At 37.2% G+C, this 21,035-nt stretch overlaps 1 protein-coding gene and 2 pseudogenes across 1 annotated transcript; 1 reads left to right on the forward strand and 2 right to left on the reverse strand.

Annotated features, from left to right (window-relative positions):
- Positions 1-285: 285 nt before the first annotated feature.
- LOC129378369 (GTPase IMAP family member 7-like) lies at positions 286-2,942 on the forward strand (annotated as a pseudogene).
- Positions 2,943-14,571: 11,629 nt separating this feature from the next.
- Positions 14,572-16,733, reverse strand: LOC129378319 (uncharacterized). The gene is made up of 6 exons (XM_055058627.1): positions 16,518-16,733; positions 15,795-15,881; positions 15,505-15,633; positions 15,063-15,322; positions 14,755-14,940; positions 14,572-14,622 (listed from the first exon to the last, which is right to left on the reverse strand). The coding sequence occupies exons 1-5, from the start codon at positions 16,660-16,662 to the stop codon at positions 14,755-14,757; spliced, it is 807 nt and encodes a 268-aa protein (XP_054914602.1). The 5' UTR covers positions 16,663-16,733; the 3' UTR covers positions 14,572-14,622.
- A 246-nt stretch (positions 16,734-16,979) lies between these two features.
- On the reverse strand, positions 16,980-20,849 carry LOC129378310 (GTPase IMAP family member 7-like; annotated as a pseudogene).
- Between the last annotated feature and the right edge of the window lie 186 nt (positions 20,850-21,035).

Genomic DNA, 21,035 nt, shown 5'->3' on the forward strand with positions numbered 1-21,035 from the left:
TATAATAATCCTACAACATGTTCTCCTGTTAATCAACTATAACACTGAAACCATCAGTAAAAGTTTGTTCCAAAGAATCAGTTCTTAAAGTGAAAATCATGAAGGAAGGGATGAGAAAAATGGTCCTGTGTATTATGTCATATATGTGGTGTGTATTAAAACTGCACAATTTAGAGGCACAGCATTAAGTTATGCGAAATTCTGTTTGACATCTTTGTACGTCTCATTTTCATCATCACTAAGACACATTTTTTTCCTCCCCCACACAAACCATTTGTACACCAGAGAGCTGTGTCGAACGAAAACAATTGGGACTGGATCAGCTCTGGCTCTGGACGTGACCCTGGTGGTGAGTCACTCTCATTTATTTTCTAGAAACTTTTAAGGACATTTGAAGGTCAGAGGTTTAAAAAACTAAAGTCTTGTAAACTCACCCAATAGACTCTGATCTCTAAAGACATTTCTGAGAGAGGGGTTAGGTAAAGTAAAAAAGGAAAAGGAGACCAAACCCTACTTTACAGCGTTACACAGAGTTTAGCATTTCAGCTACAACTGTTTCATAAAAGTGTTGGAAAAATGTGTTCTAGGCAAAACATTTGCTTGCAGACTGTTTCCACTTTTTGGCATCACATTTTATCTACAGATATTTACTTACACTTAGACTTTTAAAAATTAGGTACTACACTTGCCCGACAGCTGCATATGACTGCTGGTGAACAGGTGGATGACATGAGCCTGATTGCACTGCAGCAGCAGCCTGCAGGTTGACCTCATGACCTTATTGCAAAGGTGAGAGCAGAAGAGGAAAACAGAGCCAGAATCATGACAATATGAGCATCTTTAAGCAGCATGAAGTTCCTGTGACAACAGTTGCACTTGCACATATTATCCAGAAGTTCAAAGTCCACAAGACTGGAGCCAATTTCCCTGGCCGGGGCCACAGGAGGAACGTTTGGCCATGAAACCATGAAGTTTCTGGGAGAATGTCCTATAGACAGATGAGAGAACACCGGCAGATTTTTTCAAGGCACATCATCTCTGTTTAAAGATGCAAAAATTAAGCATAGCAAGAAAGAAACAGTGTTCCGAGGTGGTTAGTAATATTCTGGGTCTGCATCGCCGCATCTGGCACCAGGTGTCTTGAGTTTCTCAGGGTACGATGAAATCTCAAGACTGTCAGGGCATTCTGGAGAGAAATGTGCAGAAAGTGTGACACACTGCTCACACTTTCTGCAGTGTGAGACCACACTGCAGAAAGTGTGGTCTCAGTTGTAGGTAAAAGGCTTTCTAACAGGATAATTACCAAAAAACACAACTAGAAACTCCCAAGAATTGAACTACTGTGAACCCTGATCTAAATCCAACTGAACATCTGTAGGAGAAACTGAAACTGGAGAATTACCATCACTTTTGTCCATTCATTTGTTTGTTCTTTGAAATGATCCTGTTGAATGTCAATTCTAAATCTATATTCACTTTGAGTTTGTTGAGTATATGTTAAGATTAAATATCTAGTTATCTGATTATTATCTCTGACTAAATTGAAGGATTTAGGATTGTTGGGATCTGTTACCTCCAGGCCCAAACTACAATGTTTAACAACTGTCTGTATCTGATATTCGGCTTTCAAATCAAAGTTTGACTTTGTTCACCAAGCGTAAATTATCTTTATTTTGTTGACATGTTTTCATTATTATAGTAATGAGGGACATTGTTGTTTTTTAGACTCCGATTTGAGAAGAGTTGTGGTCCTCGGGAAAACTGGATCTGGGAAAAGCAGTCTCGGAAACACCATATTTGGAGAAGACAAGTTCACCGTCTGCCCTGGTCCTAACTCTTGTCAAAGTCCATGTCAGGCAAAAACTCAATCAATCAATGGGAGAAAACTTACTTTGATTGATACACCAGGCTTGTTTGACACAAATATGCCTGAAGACATCCTGAAGGATGAAATATTGAAGTGTATCAGAGAGTGTTCATCTGGGCTGCATGCCTTCCTCATTGTACTTAATCTAGGACGTTTCACAGACCAGGAAAAAGATATTATTCACAAAATTACTGAATACTTCTCTGACCAAGTGTTTACATATGCAACAGTAGTTTTTACTCATGGTGAGAAGCTCCCTGAAGGGCAGCATATCAAAGAATATATTAGCCAAAACGAATCTTTGATGAAAATAGTAGCAAAATGTGGAGGTCGGTGTCATGTTGTAGATAATGAATGCTGGAACAATAGTTCTATTGACACATAGGAACAACGCCTACCAGGTAAAGGAAATACTCAAATCAATTGAAGAGACGGTGAAGCAAAACAACGGGAAATGCTATACTAATGAGTTTCTGCAAACAGTGGAGAAATGATACAACGTGTAGCACTTGCAGTGGTTAATGAAGAACAGCAAGCAGGTCAAGAAGCACAGCAAGCTGGTCAAGAAATACAGCAAGCTGGTCAAGAAGCACAGCAAGCTGGTCAAGAAGCACAGGAAGCTGGTCAAGAAGCACAGCAAGCAGGTCAAGAAGCACAGGAAGCTGGTCAAGAAGCACAGCAAGCTGGTCAAGAAGCACAGGAAGCTGGTCAAGAAGCACAGCAAGCTGGTCAAGAAGCACAGGAAGCTGGTCAAGAACATCTTGTTGTTCTTACCGAAGAACAACAACAGCAAGTTGCAAGACAAGGAATCTGGGAGAGAGCTAAAAAAATAGTGTGGCAGATGTTAAGGACAGTAAAAGGTATTAAATCACATGTACTATTGACAGCACTTTTTGATGTAGCAGTTAGTGCAGTAGTTGCATATTTGAAACTTAGAGGTTACCCAGAAGGCATAGATACAATACAACTGGTTCAATCAGCAGCAGGAATAAATATTTCAGATGAAATGCTTGTTGCTAGTTTCACAGTGGCAGCAGGTGCACTAGTAACTTTTAGACCTTCTGCTCAGCAATAAATTGACCTTAAGCATTTGAAAGACAATGTAATCATTACATAAGGTTCACAGTTAATTGTACATTTCTCTTCAGACACCTGATTTACCAATAAATTTGGCAAAAATACATTTGAAAAAGTCAGAGTACAAACATTATGTTGACATTTTATTTGTTTTTTTGTGCTTTCTATTATACTGGACTCATTTCACTCAGGAAAATATACATTTATAAAATGTTGCTTTGTAATCAGCAAGTGGTTTCTCAGTTACAGCTGTTTTTTTTAATGATTTTTATTCTGACATCAGACACTGAACTGAAACCAAAAAGCTCAAGTTGACCTTCCATGCATCAAACCAAGGATTGTTGCCCCAATCAGTGGATTCTGAGAAATGAGAGGATTTTGTTGTTTGATTGTTTTCATTTCAGTCCTCTATTGCCACTTTCCAAAGTCACCACAAAACTTGTTTTGGTGACTTTCTGTTCTGATTTAAAATGTATATATTTTCCCCATCCCAGTGTGATCAGGTCTATGTAAAGGCACATTGAATTTTCTTTTTAGCAACAGCGCCCCCTTCTTGATATGTTATTATGGGGTGAGCCTCTACCTCAGTATCCAGTTGTAATATTGCATAAAAATTTTGATTCATTCTCATAAAATGTAATTTTATAACAAATTATGACATCTAAATATATCAACTTGATAGAATCACAAATGGTAGCCCTTGTATGAATCTCTGGTTTAACAGAAGAGATGATCTGTTATTGCAAATGATTAATTATATTTTATATTTAATACTAAATGCTTCAGAAGTTCATTAAGTACATCAGACATATTAAAGCTCAATGACATCTGATCTACATTTGGTTAATTTTCTTGCTTTATTGTTACATCTTAAGCAATTTTTTGGTTCAATTCTTCATAGATAATTAGTTTGGATGACTTTAGTTTGCTTTAATATATTAATGTTTTGCTTATATTGAATATGTAGGGATATGATTTATGTATTTGTTCATCTTTAAATTATTTTCTTCACAATTAATCAATTGTGATATTTTACTACAGTAACTTTATATCCAGTTCCAGATCCTCTCTGTCCTGCTTAAGATAAAAGTGTTTATGGTGCATTTGTTCATAACTTTCTATTATGCATTAATGGGTTTTATTATTAATATAACATTTATATATCCTTTATGTTTTTTTTGTACTTATATTTCAGTGGTTGCCAGGTTTAAAAGGCACAAAGTTTTTCTTATTCTTTGAATTTTGTTTGAACGTGATTCACTTCATACTGAATTTAATTGGTTTTCAAAGTAATATCTGTACCACACCTTATATATATATTTTTATTTATCTGTCTTTCTGTATTCCTGAAGAGATAGAGCATATAATAAATATCAAGTATCAAAAACATGTGGAGCTGAATTGTTTGAGATCATTTAAACTGAGCAGGATGACGACCTGAGGCATCCAACCCGAAGATAAAGAGTTTTACCTTTACAAGCTTATTTTATTGTCTCTATACTGTCTGCTTTGGTTTCTTCATATTTTCCTCCTTGACCAACAAAAAACCAGCCATGCAGGGGAAAAGTCAGATGTGAGGCAAAAATGTCAACAGCAAATTTTAGGAAAGAATCTCAAAGAAAAAGTCTGAAATCCCAAAAATAATTACAATAGTCATAGTTTTACATACGTAGTTCAAGTTCAGTGTGCTTTTAGCTAGCTTCTTTTTGAGAAAGGATTCTCAAAAAGAAGAATTTTCCCAACAGCTGAAGGCAAAACAACCTGCTATTATCATAATAATAGCAGGTTGGTTAGTCCAAGAAAAGGATCTGATTAAATAAAATAAATCTACATATAGAATGTCTTGAGGTGAATATAAAGAGGTTATTCATCCAGCAAATAGGATGAAACGTCACACTATCATCGGTTCACAAGAAAAAAATAAGAGTAAATTTCAGCAATGCTTTTGGAAAACTATGAAACTCCAAATTTGTTAGTTGACTTTATGTCTGAGTTGTCATAGACTCAGGTTTTTACATCTTTTGTGTTGATCTAGAGATGAGCAAATGCAGTCACTCTAATGGTATGACTATTATGCTAGTTAGGCAAGTATTTATATTTGCTTGATATTTAGCTTTTTAGCTGTTGTGGTAGGTGCTGTCTTCTATGAAGGGCTAAAAGGGACAAGATTTAATTAACATATCCTAATATTATTATGTCATTAGTTACCATAATCGTTAACTAAATAAATGTTTAAATAATTCACAGAGATTTTGTGTAAGAAATTATGAAAATAAATAACCAAAATTAAAAATATTGCTTGTCTCAGCACTGCTGGTTAAGTACTCATCTAGTGTGTACACATAAGCTTACAATCATTTAACCCTTTTTCTATGGTTAGGCTGCTTCCTTGTAAATATCTCTGACTGTTTGGTTTGAAAGCTGGGCAGAAAGATGTTGGACTTGGGGATATGATTCTTGTCCATTACAAAATAATGGAAGAACTTTAAACTTTCCTCTGCTTTGTTTCCACAAAAGCTTTCTTTCAAGTCTCATGAGATTTGCAGTTGTAGTACAGGTGATAGTAGTTCACTATTTGAACTTTTGAAATGATGATTAGTATTTCCCAGTAGTAAAAATAACACCTCTTTGCCATGAATACGTATGACTTCTTCCCCCACGTACAGCACACAGCGGAGACTAGTTGGGTGAACTTCTGTAATGAGTGTCAACAACAAAAAGCACAGTGAGCCTCCCTACTGGTCCAATAGTTCTGAGTCCAGAGTAGAGTGCTGAAAAGACCGTGTCCTACAAATAATTACTACAATCGGGTTTAACAATACATTTTTGTAACAGGTGATCATATAGTGGATTTTGATTGACAGCACAACTTTCAAATGAAATTCATACAATCTTTCTCTTATAAATAAATAAAATCAGAAAAGTAAACACAGACAGGAGTCAAATTTAACTAATAAACTATTTAACAGTAACCTCTAACTGAAACAGAGAACGAACAAACTGACAGGCAAATACAGCAAACCGACAACATCATAAACAAACTGACAAACTTAACTGAAAAATAAACTGACAAACATAACTGACAACATAAATTTCTGACATTTAACATAATGTTAAATGCATCTTCACAGACATTCAACATGTCACAGACATTTAACATAATGTTACATGTCAGAAATTTGATGAGTGGGATGAGGAGTTTTTGCGAGCTGGAAAGAGAACTGGAGAGACAGAAAAGTCTCAAAGATATTTTTATTCAACAATGTATTGAGTTGAGGAGAGAGTTGGAAAGTGTCAGAAATAGTGATCCAAATACTCTGAGCCCAGTTGTCATTGCGTCAAAGGTCTACAGCGAGATAAAACACAAATCTGAAATAAAGCTACAAAACGATTTGGAGCAATTAAAGGTGGCTTACATTATCTCCATGTCAAAGAGTTAAGTTAACTATTTAAAATAGTTCACAGAATTATGTCTTTTGAAATGCCGAATCATTCAAACGGTGGGATGAGGAGTTTTTGCGAGCTGGAAAAAGAATTGGAGAGACAGAAAAGTCTCAAAGATATTTTTATTCATCAATGTATTGAGTTGAGGAGAGAGTTGGAAACTTTAAGAAAATATAGTGATCCAAATACTCTCAGCCAAGCTGTAATTGCATCAAAGGTGTACAGTGAGATAAGAGAGAAATCGAAATGGAGCTACAAGACGATTTGGAGACATTGAAGGTAGCTTATGCTATCTCCATATCAAAGACGAAGGCAGAAGAAGAAAAATAACGCCTTAAAGGAAGAACTGGACCAAATTAAGTCTAGCTACGAGGAGCTTAAATCTAAATCTGAGGGGGGAACTGCAGAAGGAAATATAGCAACAACCTGAAGACAAAATGGCCCAGGAGATTGACAGCTTCAAGGAGACAGAGGTCAGACTGAAGAGTGAGCTGGAGCAGATGGTGGTTTCGCACCACAAGCTGGTCGAAGAAAAGGACAACATTAATGAAGAATTAACAAAGAAAATTAAACATCTTCAATGTCTCCTGGAGCTGTCAAGAATATCATATTGAAGTGAAGTCAGAAGGTAATATTTCTGCTATCATAGAGCAAGCGGTAATATTTAAGCAGAATATGGATCAACAGTTGGAGGCTTATTCAGAAAAAATAGATTATTTATGACCTTGAATCTGAGAAGGACGGTCTCTTGAAACAACTTAGTGCTGTCCATCAATTACAATTAGGCCCGCCAGGACAAAACAAGATACATCCGTGGATCTCTGACTCTGCATCCACGGATCCAGCCAATGTGTCAGACGAAACCTCCTCAGAGGATATTGAGTTTTCTAATGCGTCACCAAGGCGGGTAAATAATTTAGTAGAGGAGACAGTCGCAAAACAAAAATCCCTGTGGAAACAGATGAGACACAGGTTGGGAATCAGAAAACCTCAAAGGTGCAAGAAGAGCAAGAAGACCTCTGAGGATAGTAATTATAAAACAAAATCCAATTAGATTCAGAACCATTTCCAAAACCCCAAAATACATGTTATTTTAGACCCCCCCCAAAAAAAGGCCATGGGTTTTCTCCAAGTGCTCTGGTTTCCCCAGATTTCAAAAACCCCAAATTACATTTCTTTGTTCTCAACCAGTCGCCTCTTTCTGTGGGAGTTTCTCTGTTCTCTCCGTGTTAGTGTGGGGTTTTCTCCTGGTACTCCGGTTCACCACAGATTTAGAAAATAATGTAACCTTACACAATGTACATTGTCCTTAAGAAATGTACCATTAATTTCTAGAAAATTGACTTTGCAAATAGTTCAGATTGTGAAAACAAAAAAACGGTAATTTGTTGTGAGGAAAGCAAGAAGGTTGTGATGTAAATTGGGGTGATTGACCAATGTAAGCTTAGGCTGGTGTGGACATGTCCCCAGCAATATTTCCTCAACCTTTATTTCTTTATGTACCTTCATCTATGTAACTCGGCAGCAGCTGCACGTTGTATTCAAAGCATTAACAGCCAGGTAACGCTTTTTAAAATTTCTTTGTAAAACGTTACTATTCGCCACAGGCGCTGTTGCTTTATAATGAGTGATTAATATCAGTGCTCGGAGAAATGACGCAATCAAACAAATAATCTGAGGGAGACAAAGTTTTGATATGGATTGACAACACTACGGTAGCGAGGCTTCAAGGTCCAAAGAGACATTTCACAGGTCAGTAAAAAACTTTTAAAAAATTGGGAGAATAGGTTAGTTAAGCAACCATTGCTCCAACCAGATCCAAAAAAGGTTTGCGTATTTATCACTTTAGGGTTAGGGGTTACATGGACTCTTGCTGCACAGTTCGGAGTATTTCGGTTCAATTAACACAAAAAGGCGACCCACACAGATTTTCTTACAACTAATCAGAAGTACAGGGGTTTAAGTTAGATAATCAACCGCCGCCAGTGTTCTTGGGATCACTTCCTAATGATGCAAAATGGAAATTCAGAAATATCAATCAATCATCAGATAGGATGAAATATTTGTTAAATTTTAAATCATGGCTCCTGTAAAGTAAAATTAAATTGTGGGCCTTTATAAAGACAGATTTGCTTTATTCTCTCTTATTTCTAGAACTGACAGAAATCAAACTATAGATTTATTAGCAGAGACAATAGATATATATATTACATATCAGCATCTCAGCAAGCCACATTTGATAGAATCCAGTAACATCGATGGTCACTCTACTCATCCATCGCTCCAACCAGACCCAAAACAGGTTTTGCATCTTTATTATTTGTTTTATTAAATCATATTTCATCTGCTGTGTGTGAGTCAGTAGGACAAAACATTTAGCCAAACAGCTGTGGAGTCAGAATCACTTCATTAAAAAATACAAAGTTTGTAGGGTTAGGATAAGGATTCATTTGGTTGCACAGAAGTTATTTATTCTGCTTTTGAAATGTTTAATAACATTTTGATTGTTACAGAATCTCATGTTGTTGTTTGTAGCGCTAGATAAACTCAGACAATAAAAGGCAACTGTGTGCTAAATCAAAAACTCACTGTTTTCACTTGAAGGGAGGCATTCAGCAAATACAGGCCGATTCCATAAATTATAAAATGACTGAAAAGTTCCTTTATCAGCAGTTCTTTCACCAAGTGGAAGACATTCTATAGATTAATTAGATTACTTCCGTTTTAACATATTTATACTTCGTAGGATGTTTAATACGTCCTAAAAGATTATTTTTGAAAGGTGTGGTTAATCTCGTAAGCCTGATCAGGACGTTTATCTTAATTTATTGAATAAGAAAGTGAGGCATTCACATAGAGGTTTTGGCTTTAATCTTAGCGGTAGAAAAGAAAAGGTCTTCCAGTAACTATGGGTGCATCAGCGCCTCCATGCCTCCTCCACGCTCCTCTTCAACTTGCAGCACAATGTTCCAGCCTTTGTGAATCATTCTGGTTAACATCCAAAGTATCTTCTGAACGTCCAACATGAATTTCTGTTGCAGATTTGGCCAGTCCTATGGAAACTATATGGAATTGCCACTGTTTCAATTACTTTGTTTTTTCAGGTTGGGTTTTTTGTGTTTTTGGTTCCAAAGAAAAAATGTGATATTCTTATGCTGATGTTTTTGCGGGTGTTGTTGAAGTTTTGTGGTGTTACGACATGTCAATACATCATCAGGTGGTTTAAGGAAGTTACAAGGCTCTGTAGAAATTTGTAATTTTCTCATACAAATAATTTTAGAAAATATAATTTGTATTTTTGATTACGAGAGTATTTTCAAAAGTACTTCAGTATTATTGGTTGATTCTTCAGCCTGTATGTTTTTAATGTTTCCTGTAGTCATTTCAAATCTACTTTTATTTATCCAGGTTGAAAAGTTGGCCACAATACTGATGGACAGAGATTTTGTGTAAGAAATTATGAAAATAAATAACTAAAATTAAAAATATTCTATGAGTACTTTTGTTTACATACTCATATGGTGTGTTCACTTTGGCTTACAATCATTTCTGACCTCACCATAGGTTTGTCAGGCTCATAAAATATTTGAACTGTTGTATGAATTGTGTTGATTCATTAGCATCTGGTTTATGTCAGAACTTTATCATCTGTGTAATGTGAGAAAATGAAAAGAAAGAAATCACATTATAGATGGGAGCACAGAAAGAAATGCTAAAAGAACAATGCTGTCCTCTAAACCTTTACAAGAGTCAAAAGGCTTAGATTTACCACAATGCAGTCAAAATTAAGGACATTTGTATCTGCAATGACTTTGTTTGAAGGAAAATTGGTAGTTTCATTAGAAATAGTAGCGATAAGTTGGTAACATAAAATACCCTCTTAGCTTTCAAGATGTACATACAGTATGATTAACTAGATTTTTGTCATCCCTAAATTTCTAAATGGCCACAAGATGGACAATAAGGTCATGTATGTCTGTTTCTTTTTTCAGTCACACATGTATATGTGTTTTAAAAGCTGATTTCAGAGTAGAGGACTATTTAAACCTAACTACATGGGAGGGGAAACTAAAACAATTATAATGCATATAATTTTCTGAAGAAAACAGAAAATGTGTTGCAATAATTGTAGCGGCCTCTTGGAATAAACAGCCAAATGCAGGGAGTTCCAAACGGGTGCAGTTTAACCTTGACTTTTCTTGTCGTAGACACCGTGAAAACTGTAGCATGAAATAAAAAGATACATAATTGTTGGGCATGCTTAACTCTTGCATAAATAAACATAGATGTTCACACATAAAAAAAATATGTTGTGTCCTTAACTCGTCACCATACACAAGTTTTGTTTCTAAACAATAAACCACTGACGTTCTACTGCTTTTAAATAAACATGTCTTATCACAAATCACAATTGCGCATAACTCATTCTGCTATTTTACAGATTTTCTTTAGTTTCCTTCAGGCTCTAACGCTGACTCATCGTGGTTAATGTATTGATATATGTTATTATGTTATAATTCAGAGACCTTCCATTGTTGCTCAAGTTTTTTTTTAAGTTGTACAAAAATCATCAGTTTATCAGAATATAATGTTACTTACACATCAGTAAAACTAAAGAAATTAGCTTAATATGTGGTAAAGAAAATAATAAAAAAAAAATATTTCAATCTAAAAGTGCTGGTACATTATACACTATAAATTTCTTGTAATGCTAACTGAAAAAGCACTTAACTAAAATAGAACCGTTGAACTATTAGGACATGTACTAAAAGAAAAATAAATACAACTTCACAGAAAAAATATAATATACATAACAATAATAATACAAAATCTTACAGTACTATTTTATTTTTATTAAATTTGGTCAGATATTATGTGTTTTTGCCAATTTTCAACCAATTTACTGAGCCACTGCCGAGCGCGTGCGGTGACTCATCGATGCTCTGATGGTGTTTGAGCTAACGGAGATTTTGTTTTTTTTCAGTCTCAGCTGCTCTCATGGAAACTTTCAGGGATAAAAAAAAACAAACCGAATTTACTATTTTCAATTATATATTTGAGAAACTATACCAATATTGTTTTTCTTACCGTTTGTCCAGATTTTATAAGCTCTTTCAGGCTCTAACGGAAACAACGGTTAGCTGTTAGCTCTCAACCGTGTCTGACGCGTACTGAGGAGAAACACAGCGCAGTAGTGAAAGGGGCGGGACAATCAACCCCATTGGCTGACTCAATATCAGACCACGCCAGCTATTGGTTGCCCAATCCATCAGCAAAACAATCACTAAAGGCCTACCTCACAGCTTTTTAAAGATTTGTAGCACTTTTTGATATATTTTTCTAAGTAAAACAAAACACAAAATCTATTTAGACTTTACAAATCTTGTGAAAAAAAAGACATCAAATTAACATAATTAACTTTCACTTGTGTTTTTAACACTGGGTTACACTAACAATAGATGACTTCCACTTTGCTTCTGGATTTAAGTTAACTGGACTCCTTGAGTACCCAGAAGGACAAGAAGTTATTGTGGTGCCTTTCTCCAGCTAATGGACTGTGTCCAGGTCGCCAGTGTACCTGGACAGTCCAGGTACACCCTGGACAGGCCGCCAGTCTGTCGCAGGGCAACACAGAGACAGACATGACAAACAACCACGCACACACTCACATCTAGGGAGAATTTAGAAAGACCAATTAATCTGTCAGTCATGTTTTTGGGCTGTGGGAGGAAGCCGTAGTACCTGGAGAGAACCCACGCACAGGGAGAACATGTGGGCTGGGCATCGAACCCAGGACCTTCTTAGTGCAAGGCAACAGTGCTTCTAACTGCTCCACTATGCAGCCTTGACTGATGTAATCATTTATTTGTATATCAATGGATGTCTGGGAAGGCAAGTGATTGTCTGAAAAATAGCAATAAAATCAAAAACTAAATAGCTTCACTCATCTTTTTATGTCTGTTAAATATCTCTCACGCACAAAAAAGCATTCTTGACTTTTTCTGTTTTGCAACACAAAGTCATCAGGTGGATGGACATCATCAACCTCAGAAATAGGTACATACCGTATGTACATTTGGAACATTAATGGTATTTTATTGTCACTTCCTACTTATCTCTACTAATGAAATAAAATCTTCCATCAAAGTAATTTCATTCAAAAAAACTGAACAAGTGTCCTTCAATTTGACTGCTCTATGTAGGTTTTATCTACTTATGCCATTAAATTCTTGTAAATGTTTTATTAGAGTACAGCAATTGTTATCTTAGCATTTTTTTCCACGCTCTCAACTATAAAATGATTCCTTACTTTTGATTTTCTCACATTACTCAAATTATGATGTTCTGACATAGATCAGAAACAAAATAATTAACACATGAATCAATATTAATGATCATGAAAAATTTACACCAGGCCCCGAAATGATTGTAAGCTTATCAGATCTATAACCTGACATTCTGACTCGACATTGATAAGAACACAGCGAGACGGCTGAAATCCCAAATGCAATCCAACTGAATGGAGAATTCTGCCCAAAGACATTTCTGTCTGTCTCTAAATCAGTTCTGCCACACTCCTTTGCAATTGCATATTTATTACAATTGAGGCGTTGCTTAGGTTACAAATCATTTGCGTAGGGGGAAAGACAAACAGAAACACAACTGTCAACACACAGTTGTAATTATTTCTACTACAAAGAAGATTCCTGTCTTTGCATATCTGAGGTTGTAAAATTGCAGTTCTCATGATCCTCCCTCTGGTCATAAGTTTCAGTTACCGGGACTCTGGGTCATAAACTAATGACCCTTTCATCCCAGTAGATGTCAGCTCTTCACCCCAAGGCGGCTGGCATCTGTTGTGTTGTGTTCTGGGGTTCACTGTTTTCTTTAAAGAAAATTTGGCAGTGTTAAAGCAACACCTATAGAGTCGAATTTAACACTGTTTCCGAGTCTATATGTTCCCTATCGGAATTGGTGTTAATGTTACTCTTTCAACAGTGTTACATTTTCAGAGTTAAATTTAACTCTAAATCGAGTAAAAATTTTACACTGGCTAACACTGTGCAGTGTTAATAAAACTTAACACTCCTAGTCAAAATAACTCTGATAAGAGTAAATATGATTCTAATCAGAGTTAATAAGTTACTCCATAATGGTGAAAAAACTACTCTGGTTCTCATGTTATTTAACACTGCATCGAGTTATTGAAAGTTTACACTGGAGGCTCATATAACTCCTATGAGTGTTAAACTGACACTCCACTGTGTAGATAACTTACTCTTTAGCTGTGAAAAAACAACTCTGCACAGATAAATATGAAGTGCTTTTTTACACTTTTGTAGAGTGAAATGTACAACTGAATAAAAATCACATTACCACAGAAATGCATTTAACTTATTTATTGAATTAAAGCAGATTTTAATATTCATTGTTAACTTTTGTCACAGTAACATCACATGGTGTACATCCCATTGACGGCTCGAAGTTGACAGAGTACATTTAAGGCAAAGAGTTTTTCCATCCAAGTAACCATGAACGAACTATTTGTAGATACCAAACAAGTGCATTTGTGCAACTTAACTCTGCCCAACAAATAAAACACATAATGCCAAACAGATTTGTTCAAGTACTACTGAAGCAACCTAGCCCGAATTTCTGCCACACGAGGACTTTCTTTCACTTTACCTACGTCTATATTGTACACAGTGGTCTGGGATGAATGTGAACATGTTGCATAGTATGGGGTTGTATGTTGTGGCAAACACGTAATGTGCCTTAAACAGTTCATCAAAAGCACCAAGAGAGGATGTTGACCTGCAAGCAATGGCATTCTTGTCAAGGATGATGAAGAACTGGTGGGCTACTTTCTTCCTCCGTCCCACAGCAAGGAGATAGGGTTGTGTGCTCGTCGTGATGGCATCAAGATGTTCTTGAATGTTGGTTCCTATCTGTGGGGGGAAAAAAGAAAAGAACAATATAATTACAAAGCTGCAATGTTCCACAAAAAACAGATATATGGAAAAACAGCATTTAACTATGTGACTGAAATTCTCCCAGTGAAACAACCTCGAGTATAACATAAAATAAAATTTGCAACAAATACAAACCTTCTTGAAGACCACAAGACGCTTCTCTGCTTGGGAGGCAGATACCTTCCCTGGTCTCTTACGACCCAAGGCAGAGGGGAATCAGGTGTAGCAGCAGCAAAATCGATGAGAGGTCACTGTCCCAACCTGTGATAAGAAACATTTGATGTTGAATTGACCATCAAAACCTAGTGACTACACAATTTAAATTATGTGTACATCACTAAGTGAAGCTCACACAATAATTAAATTCTACATGTTGTTGAAAGTCATCCTTACTCATGTCATTATCCACTTCAGTGCTATCCTCAGGAGTATCAGCTGCCAGGAGAAGTTCTTCAAGGTCACTGGTGGTTGGAAGCTTCCTGCATTGTTGGATGATCTTCTCTTGAACGTGGTCGTCCATTTTTCCAGAAACTTGCCAGACACATCTTCTCCAAACATCAGGACAAAATCCTGCTCCACCTAGGATGTAGATAGTAAAAAGCTTAAAACATTTCCCAGCCACTTTAACTGTATTCATTTTGACTTGTCACAAAAATACACTATTTTTACATGACTGTAAAATTATCAAAATAAATAATTACCAAGCCTTTGACATCTTTGAAACGTGGAAAGACAGAGAGTATGTTGCTTGACCGTTGGGGGTCAAGGACCATGTTGCGCCGGAAGTCAAATGTGAGCTTCATCTTCTTCTTGATTGTGTCCTCATCAGCTGAATGCTTAATCAGTGCGATGGCTTCCTTGCACTCTTCTTCACTCAGGACAGTCTCTGGAACAAACTTGGTGTCTCGTCTAGCAGCTGGTCCTCCAAGCACTTGTTGACAAGATCCTTCTTCGGATGATGCTAGTAAAAATAAGAAAATCTTTCAACTTACAAAAACAAGAATGAGCTTGGCTGAGATTCCTCAGGCGATTCCATCATGGAGACAAATTCTAACCATAAGAGAAGCAGATAGACAAAAAACAGTAATCACAATGAAATAGCAAGCTTATTAAATACTAAAATGAATTACAAATATAACAAACCAGTTTCATATTCGATGGTTAGGACTCCAGCAGAAGGATCCTTAACAACATCTTCATCCAACTCAGTCCCTGAACTGTCAACAACCTTCACGCCCTCTGTTACAGTTGGTAGGCCAAATTTTACAAATGCTAGAGAAAAAGACAAATGCTTGTCTAAACCACAATTATGAGGTTATGTTGCTCTAATACTCACATGTGCACATAAATTCTGGAACAATACTTTTGAATAAACAATGTCAAGTAACATTACAAGCGCCTCAGAGCTTTGTGTAAAGCTCCCAGTGTCTTACCTGCTGTCAAAAACTCCTTCAGATTCGGCTCCGTTAGTCGGACAAATTTTTGCAGCTCACCAAGTCTTGTTTTAATCAACATGGTTCCTGCAGCACATAATTCCTCAGTCATTCATCTTTAGTACTGGAATGCTTTCAGTTTATGAAACGTGCCAACTGCTTCAAACCAATACAGCTCACATTACATCGTGTTCATAGAAAACAATGATTAAAGTTTACACAATAATGGCTTGGGCGCAAATTAATTTGACTTCTTTGCACTCTTATCCAAGTTAGACAATTAATAAATGCCCTTTCCTTCAGTAACTAGAACAGTTAATTCAACTGCCTCGCTTCTTTTTCGCCTTGTCTGTTAGCACTAGCAACGGTTAATGGCGGAGTCATGCAAGGTTTACAGTAGAGCTATGATGCTGGGCACGGAAAAAAAATCACTCGCGCCAAATTCAGTGTCAACTATGAAACTGGACTATTAGCATCGCTTACGGTTAATTTATGTTGCATTGCAAAAAATAACTAAATAAATAATAAATAAAACAAATATCTATGCTATATGGCTTGGACACGGATTTTAGGCGGACATTTTAAGCTAGGCATTCACTCGGTCAGGTTAGCCGTATAAAACTCAGTATTTAGATATCTAGCCCACTCATATACCGGGGAACAAATAAAATATTCTTATAAAACAATTCAAATTGTATTATTATCTTATAAAAAGAAACTTACCGCAGTCGCTCAAGCAGGAGAAAAATGGCGTCCACACAACGGTTAGACTTGTTGGTTTGAGAGGAGGAGGTGGGCGGAGCTTGTCAGAGTCAAATTGACACGACGTGAATACACTCTGGAAATTTACACCAACACTAGGTGGCATTATACTCAGTCTGTTGTTGTATTAGCTCTGAAAGAGTCAATCAATTTTAACACAGCATATTTAACACTGCGAAATTTACTGTTTTTGTGCCGCTATTCCTTTTTTCAGCCACTAGATGACTTCCTGGACCCGACCCAACACCTCACAACCTCCACTTATTGTGTTTTTCAATAAATTCACTTTCACTAAACCTACTCTACTATGTTGTGTTCTGCATGTCGGCTAGAAACCTAGACTCCAACATGACATGTTGTCCATTTGTCACTTCTGCTCCTCCAGAGACAAAAGAAACATGCATCCCAAAGCAAACAAAGAGCTCTCAGTGCTTACGTATTTTTATTTGTAATTAACATAACCTATCATTACACATCAGATGACCGAGTAAATTGCAACATTTTTATTTATAGTACTGGTAATTCATTTTGATAATTTCTTACACAAAATGTCCATATGTCCATCAAAACAGTGAACATTTTGACCTGGATAAATGTAGATTTGAAATGACTACAGGAAACATGGAAAGATGTACAGGCTGGACAAGGAAGTAACATGACAACAGGTTTAACAATCTCATCTCCGTATGTTTTATTCCAATCAGATTAGTTTGACAATTTATAGTTAGATCCAATAAATGACACATCATCCCTCTTGTCCAGTTTCATTCTGCAACAGAAATTCATGTTGGAAGTTTAAACACTTTAAATGTTAACCAGAATGATCCACACAGCCACTAAAGAGGATTTCAATAAATCGTGTCACCAAGTAATGACTTCTCCTCCTGTGACTCTTCACATTGTGGATCAATTAATTTCTTCCAGCCCTGGTGAATCTTATCTAAGTGAACCTGAGCCTCATTCTTCACAGCCTCTGCTGTTTTCTGTGCTGCTTCCTTTGGAGTCTCTGCTACTTCAGCCACATCGCACCCAATTAAAGCCCCTTTAACAGCACCTGTTGCAGCTACTGCTGCAGCAGGTGCTATAACGCCAAGAGATGTCGCTGCTGGTATCACACCGCCCACTAGTGCTGCTGATGCCATCCCTGCTGAAACTACAACTGTTCTCCCAACCGCCTTCCTCAGCTTTACTGGCTCTGAAGATTCCTGTAAAACAGTAAGAACTGCTCCAACCATGACCACCACACCAAAAATCGCCCCTAACAAAACACCGACACCAAGGGCCGTACAGATGATCAAGAGTTTATCAGCAACCCTTCTCTTGGCCTTTTCTCTGATCTCTTCTTCCGGCAGGTTTCCTGAGACCTGTCGAATGTTCTCCTCCTCTTCTTTTATTCTTCCTCGGCCGCCTGCAGCAGGTCATTGGTGTAGCATTTGCCCTTGTTTTCCGTTACCAAAGTGTCAATAGTTTCAAGAAGCCTCTCCATCTGGAACAGGTTGCTCCTGTATTCTTTCTGTTGCCTATTGTTCCAGTACTTGTTGTCCATGACGTGGCAGCGGCCGCCACACCTCTTCACCAGTTCACTCACAAGCTTATTGCCCCTGAGAAACTCCTCAATCTGCTCCCCATCAGGCAGCTGGTCGCCATGAGTGAACACCACCACGGCATATTTAAGAACATCTTCAGAGAAGTACGTGCAGATTTTCTCGATAATAGCCTTCTCGTGCTCTGTGAATTTCTCCACCTTGAGCACAATGAGGAACACATGGGGCCCAGGAGCGCACTCTGTGATGCACCTCACTATCTCAGGCTTCAGCGCCTCCTCCGACCGGTCTGTGTCAAAGAAACCCGGGGTGTCGATGACCGTGAGGTTTCTCCCACCGACGGACCTGGTGATGGCTTCGCAGTGGCTTGTTTCAGAGTTGATTGTGTGGTTGATCGTGAACAGCTGGTCTCCACATATTGTGTTGGCCAGGCTGCTTTTACCAGATCCGGTTTTTCCCAGGAGGACCATTCTAATTGGTGCTGCAACCAAAAGAGAGTAATGCTCATTAATTGTATTTTGCTTCCTGTACACTGTACGTGTGAAAATTGTGAATCTTTAGCTTTCAACATTACATGTATGCATGATTTCTTGAAAATCCATAACACTTAAAAAAAAGAAACTCACAAAAATGTCCTAATTAAAAGTGTAATAGACATAATGCAGACACCCACTCTTGCTATTGGAATGAAGAGGGAAAGTAATGAGAGAAATGTCTTAATTTATCATCATCCAATTCAATTCCTCTACAAAGTTTGGATGTTTGTTCATCTAGACCAGGGATGTCAAACCCGTTTTCATTTTGGACCTCATCAAAAATTTGAATGTTCTTAAAGGGCCGGTTGTACCACAATGGATAAAACCAATTCAATTGTTAAAATGTCATAAATAGCTTTTCCTTCTGGATTTTGTGATTGTTTTACTGTTTTCTTTGCAGTAAAATTTGCAAATTTTATGGTACCAATTTAGAAATGTTTGATAGACCGTGTCCCTCGAGGAGCCCTGTGGGGGTTCTCTGGGAGCATTGGGTACTGGGCCCTTTGATACGGTCTGTCAGGTCCCTATATATGACCCGTGTCAGAGTCTGGTCCGCATTGCCGGCAGTACGTCAGGCTCATTTCCGGTGAGGGTTGGACTCTGCCAGGGCTGCCCTTTGTCACTGATTCTGTTCATTACTTTCATGGACAGAATATATCATGTTAGTCTAGAAGAGAAAGGTGAAAATGCGACATGTAATTTTTGCCCTCATAGCAACAGTTATATATTATAAACAATTTGACTCTCACAAACTTCCTTTCAACATCACATGTTGCAACAAAACTGGTCACCATGAATGGATGTGTTGCTGTTAACAGACACAGTCTAAAGTAAAACTAAAATAATTTTGGTGAACAAAGCAGGTGGTTAAAGTCCAACCAGTCTAAGCTTGATGTTGCAACATGCAGCCAAGCCATTGTGGACAGAGTTTCCTGGTAATAGTTCCTTCTCCTAAGATTACATTTATTAATTAAGTTTAATGATAAATATTTGAACATATATTTTAAAGTTCTAATAAGAGGAGATCCAAAATAGTTTAACATATTCTAGCATGTTATTTAAGTAATAAAATTGTTACTTTCCCTGGTAATTGGTATCTTTTACAATATAGTAATTCAGTTATTAACTCAGCTACTTTTATGAAAATATAACTAGTTTTCAAAAGTAACTTGCCCAATACTGGTTATTATTTTGCATAAAAAACTATTTTTATACAACAAACACAAAAACACTATTAGTAAAGAAGATGATAAAAAGTTGACAAAACTAACAATAATCCCAACTGGCCTGTCAAGAGTGTTGTTGAACTGAAAGAATCTGATAAACTGATAAACTTAGAAGACAGGGAAACCTTCATTTTAAAATAAGAAGCCAATAAGCAAATATAAATTGTACAAAGAGGTATCCAAGCCCCACTTTGTACGTCAGACTTTTCCTTCTGGGGCAATTGTGCAGTTACAGTAAGTATTGTCTTTGATTGGTCGTCTTAATATGTCAAACACTGAAACAGGGAAGCGGCCTGACTGGTTTGATGGCTAGCAATAATGTTCTATTGCAGCTTAACATCAGATGTTAAGCTGCAATAGACGCACACGCACCCCCCCCCCCCCCCCACCCACACACCCACACACACACACACACACACACACATCCGCGAACACACACACACACGCACGCACACACACATGCGCGAACACACACACACACACACACACACACACACACACACACACAACACACACACACACAAACACACACACACACACACACATTCCTTATGCACTCCCCAGAAAATGTGCGCTAAGTTTTAGGGTATACCGTAATCAAGAAGTTTTTGGTTTTTAAATGTGAGACATGCAATGGATGCCATTTTGCCCAGACTCTTTCTTATTGCTTGATCTTGATCTCTGATCTTGACAGAGACAAGTGAGAAGAGTTCAGTATTGTTTAGTCACATTTAAGTATAACGGAAGTCCTAGAAAATGTGAATGCATAGAAGGAAAGTGCCTTAAAAGGATCTATAAATTACAGTCCCAAAGAGTGAAACCTTATCTTTAAAATAGTTAAAATTTGACTGTAAAAGATTTTAAGGTAAACCTTACTCACCATCCATGATAAGTGTCAAAGTTCAGATGCAGGATCAGTCTTCTAAAATGAAGATGTTATGTCCTTTGTTAGAGATTTGCCGTCTGAGACAAAATGTTCAAGTAGCTTTGATGTATTTTCTGTTTCTGCAGTCAGCCAAGCCCAGATTTGGGTGTGTTCATAATTTTACATGTTCTCTCTGAACTTCCTCTAACCCTTCCTCTCTCTGTCAGTTTTTTGACTATACAATGTTCAGACTTCAGCAAGAATTTATCTGCAGAATGACAGTTCTCTTCTTGTCAGCACAATGAGAG

This window comes from Poeciliopsis prolifica, unplaced genomic scaffold, assembly GCF_027474105.1.
Source record: "Poeciliopsis prolifica strain line A6 unplaced genomic scaffold, Auburn_PproV2 SCAFFOLD051, whole genome shotgun sequence".
Lineage (NCBI taxonomy): Eukaryota > Metazoa > Chordata > Actinopteri > Cyprinodontiformes > Poeciliidae > Poeciliopsis > Poeciliopsis prolifica.

Bases quoted from the DNA above. Each gene is read 5' to 3' on its own strand.
- LOC129378319 (XM_055058627.1), bottom strand. From the start codon at position 16,662: ATGCCACCTAGTGTTGGTGTAAATTTCCAGAGTGTATTCACGTCGTGT. The intron at 15,882-16,517 runs GTAAGTTTCTTT...TATGTGCTGCAG, and splicing joins CTCCTGCTTGAGCGACTGCG to GAACCATGTTGATTAAAACA. The intron at 14,941-15,062 runs GTAATTATTTAT...TCTACATCCTAG, and splicing joins TCAAAGATGTCAAAGGCTTG to GTGGAGCAGGATTTTGTCCT.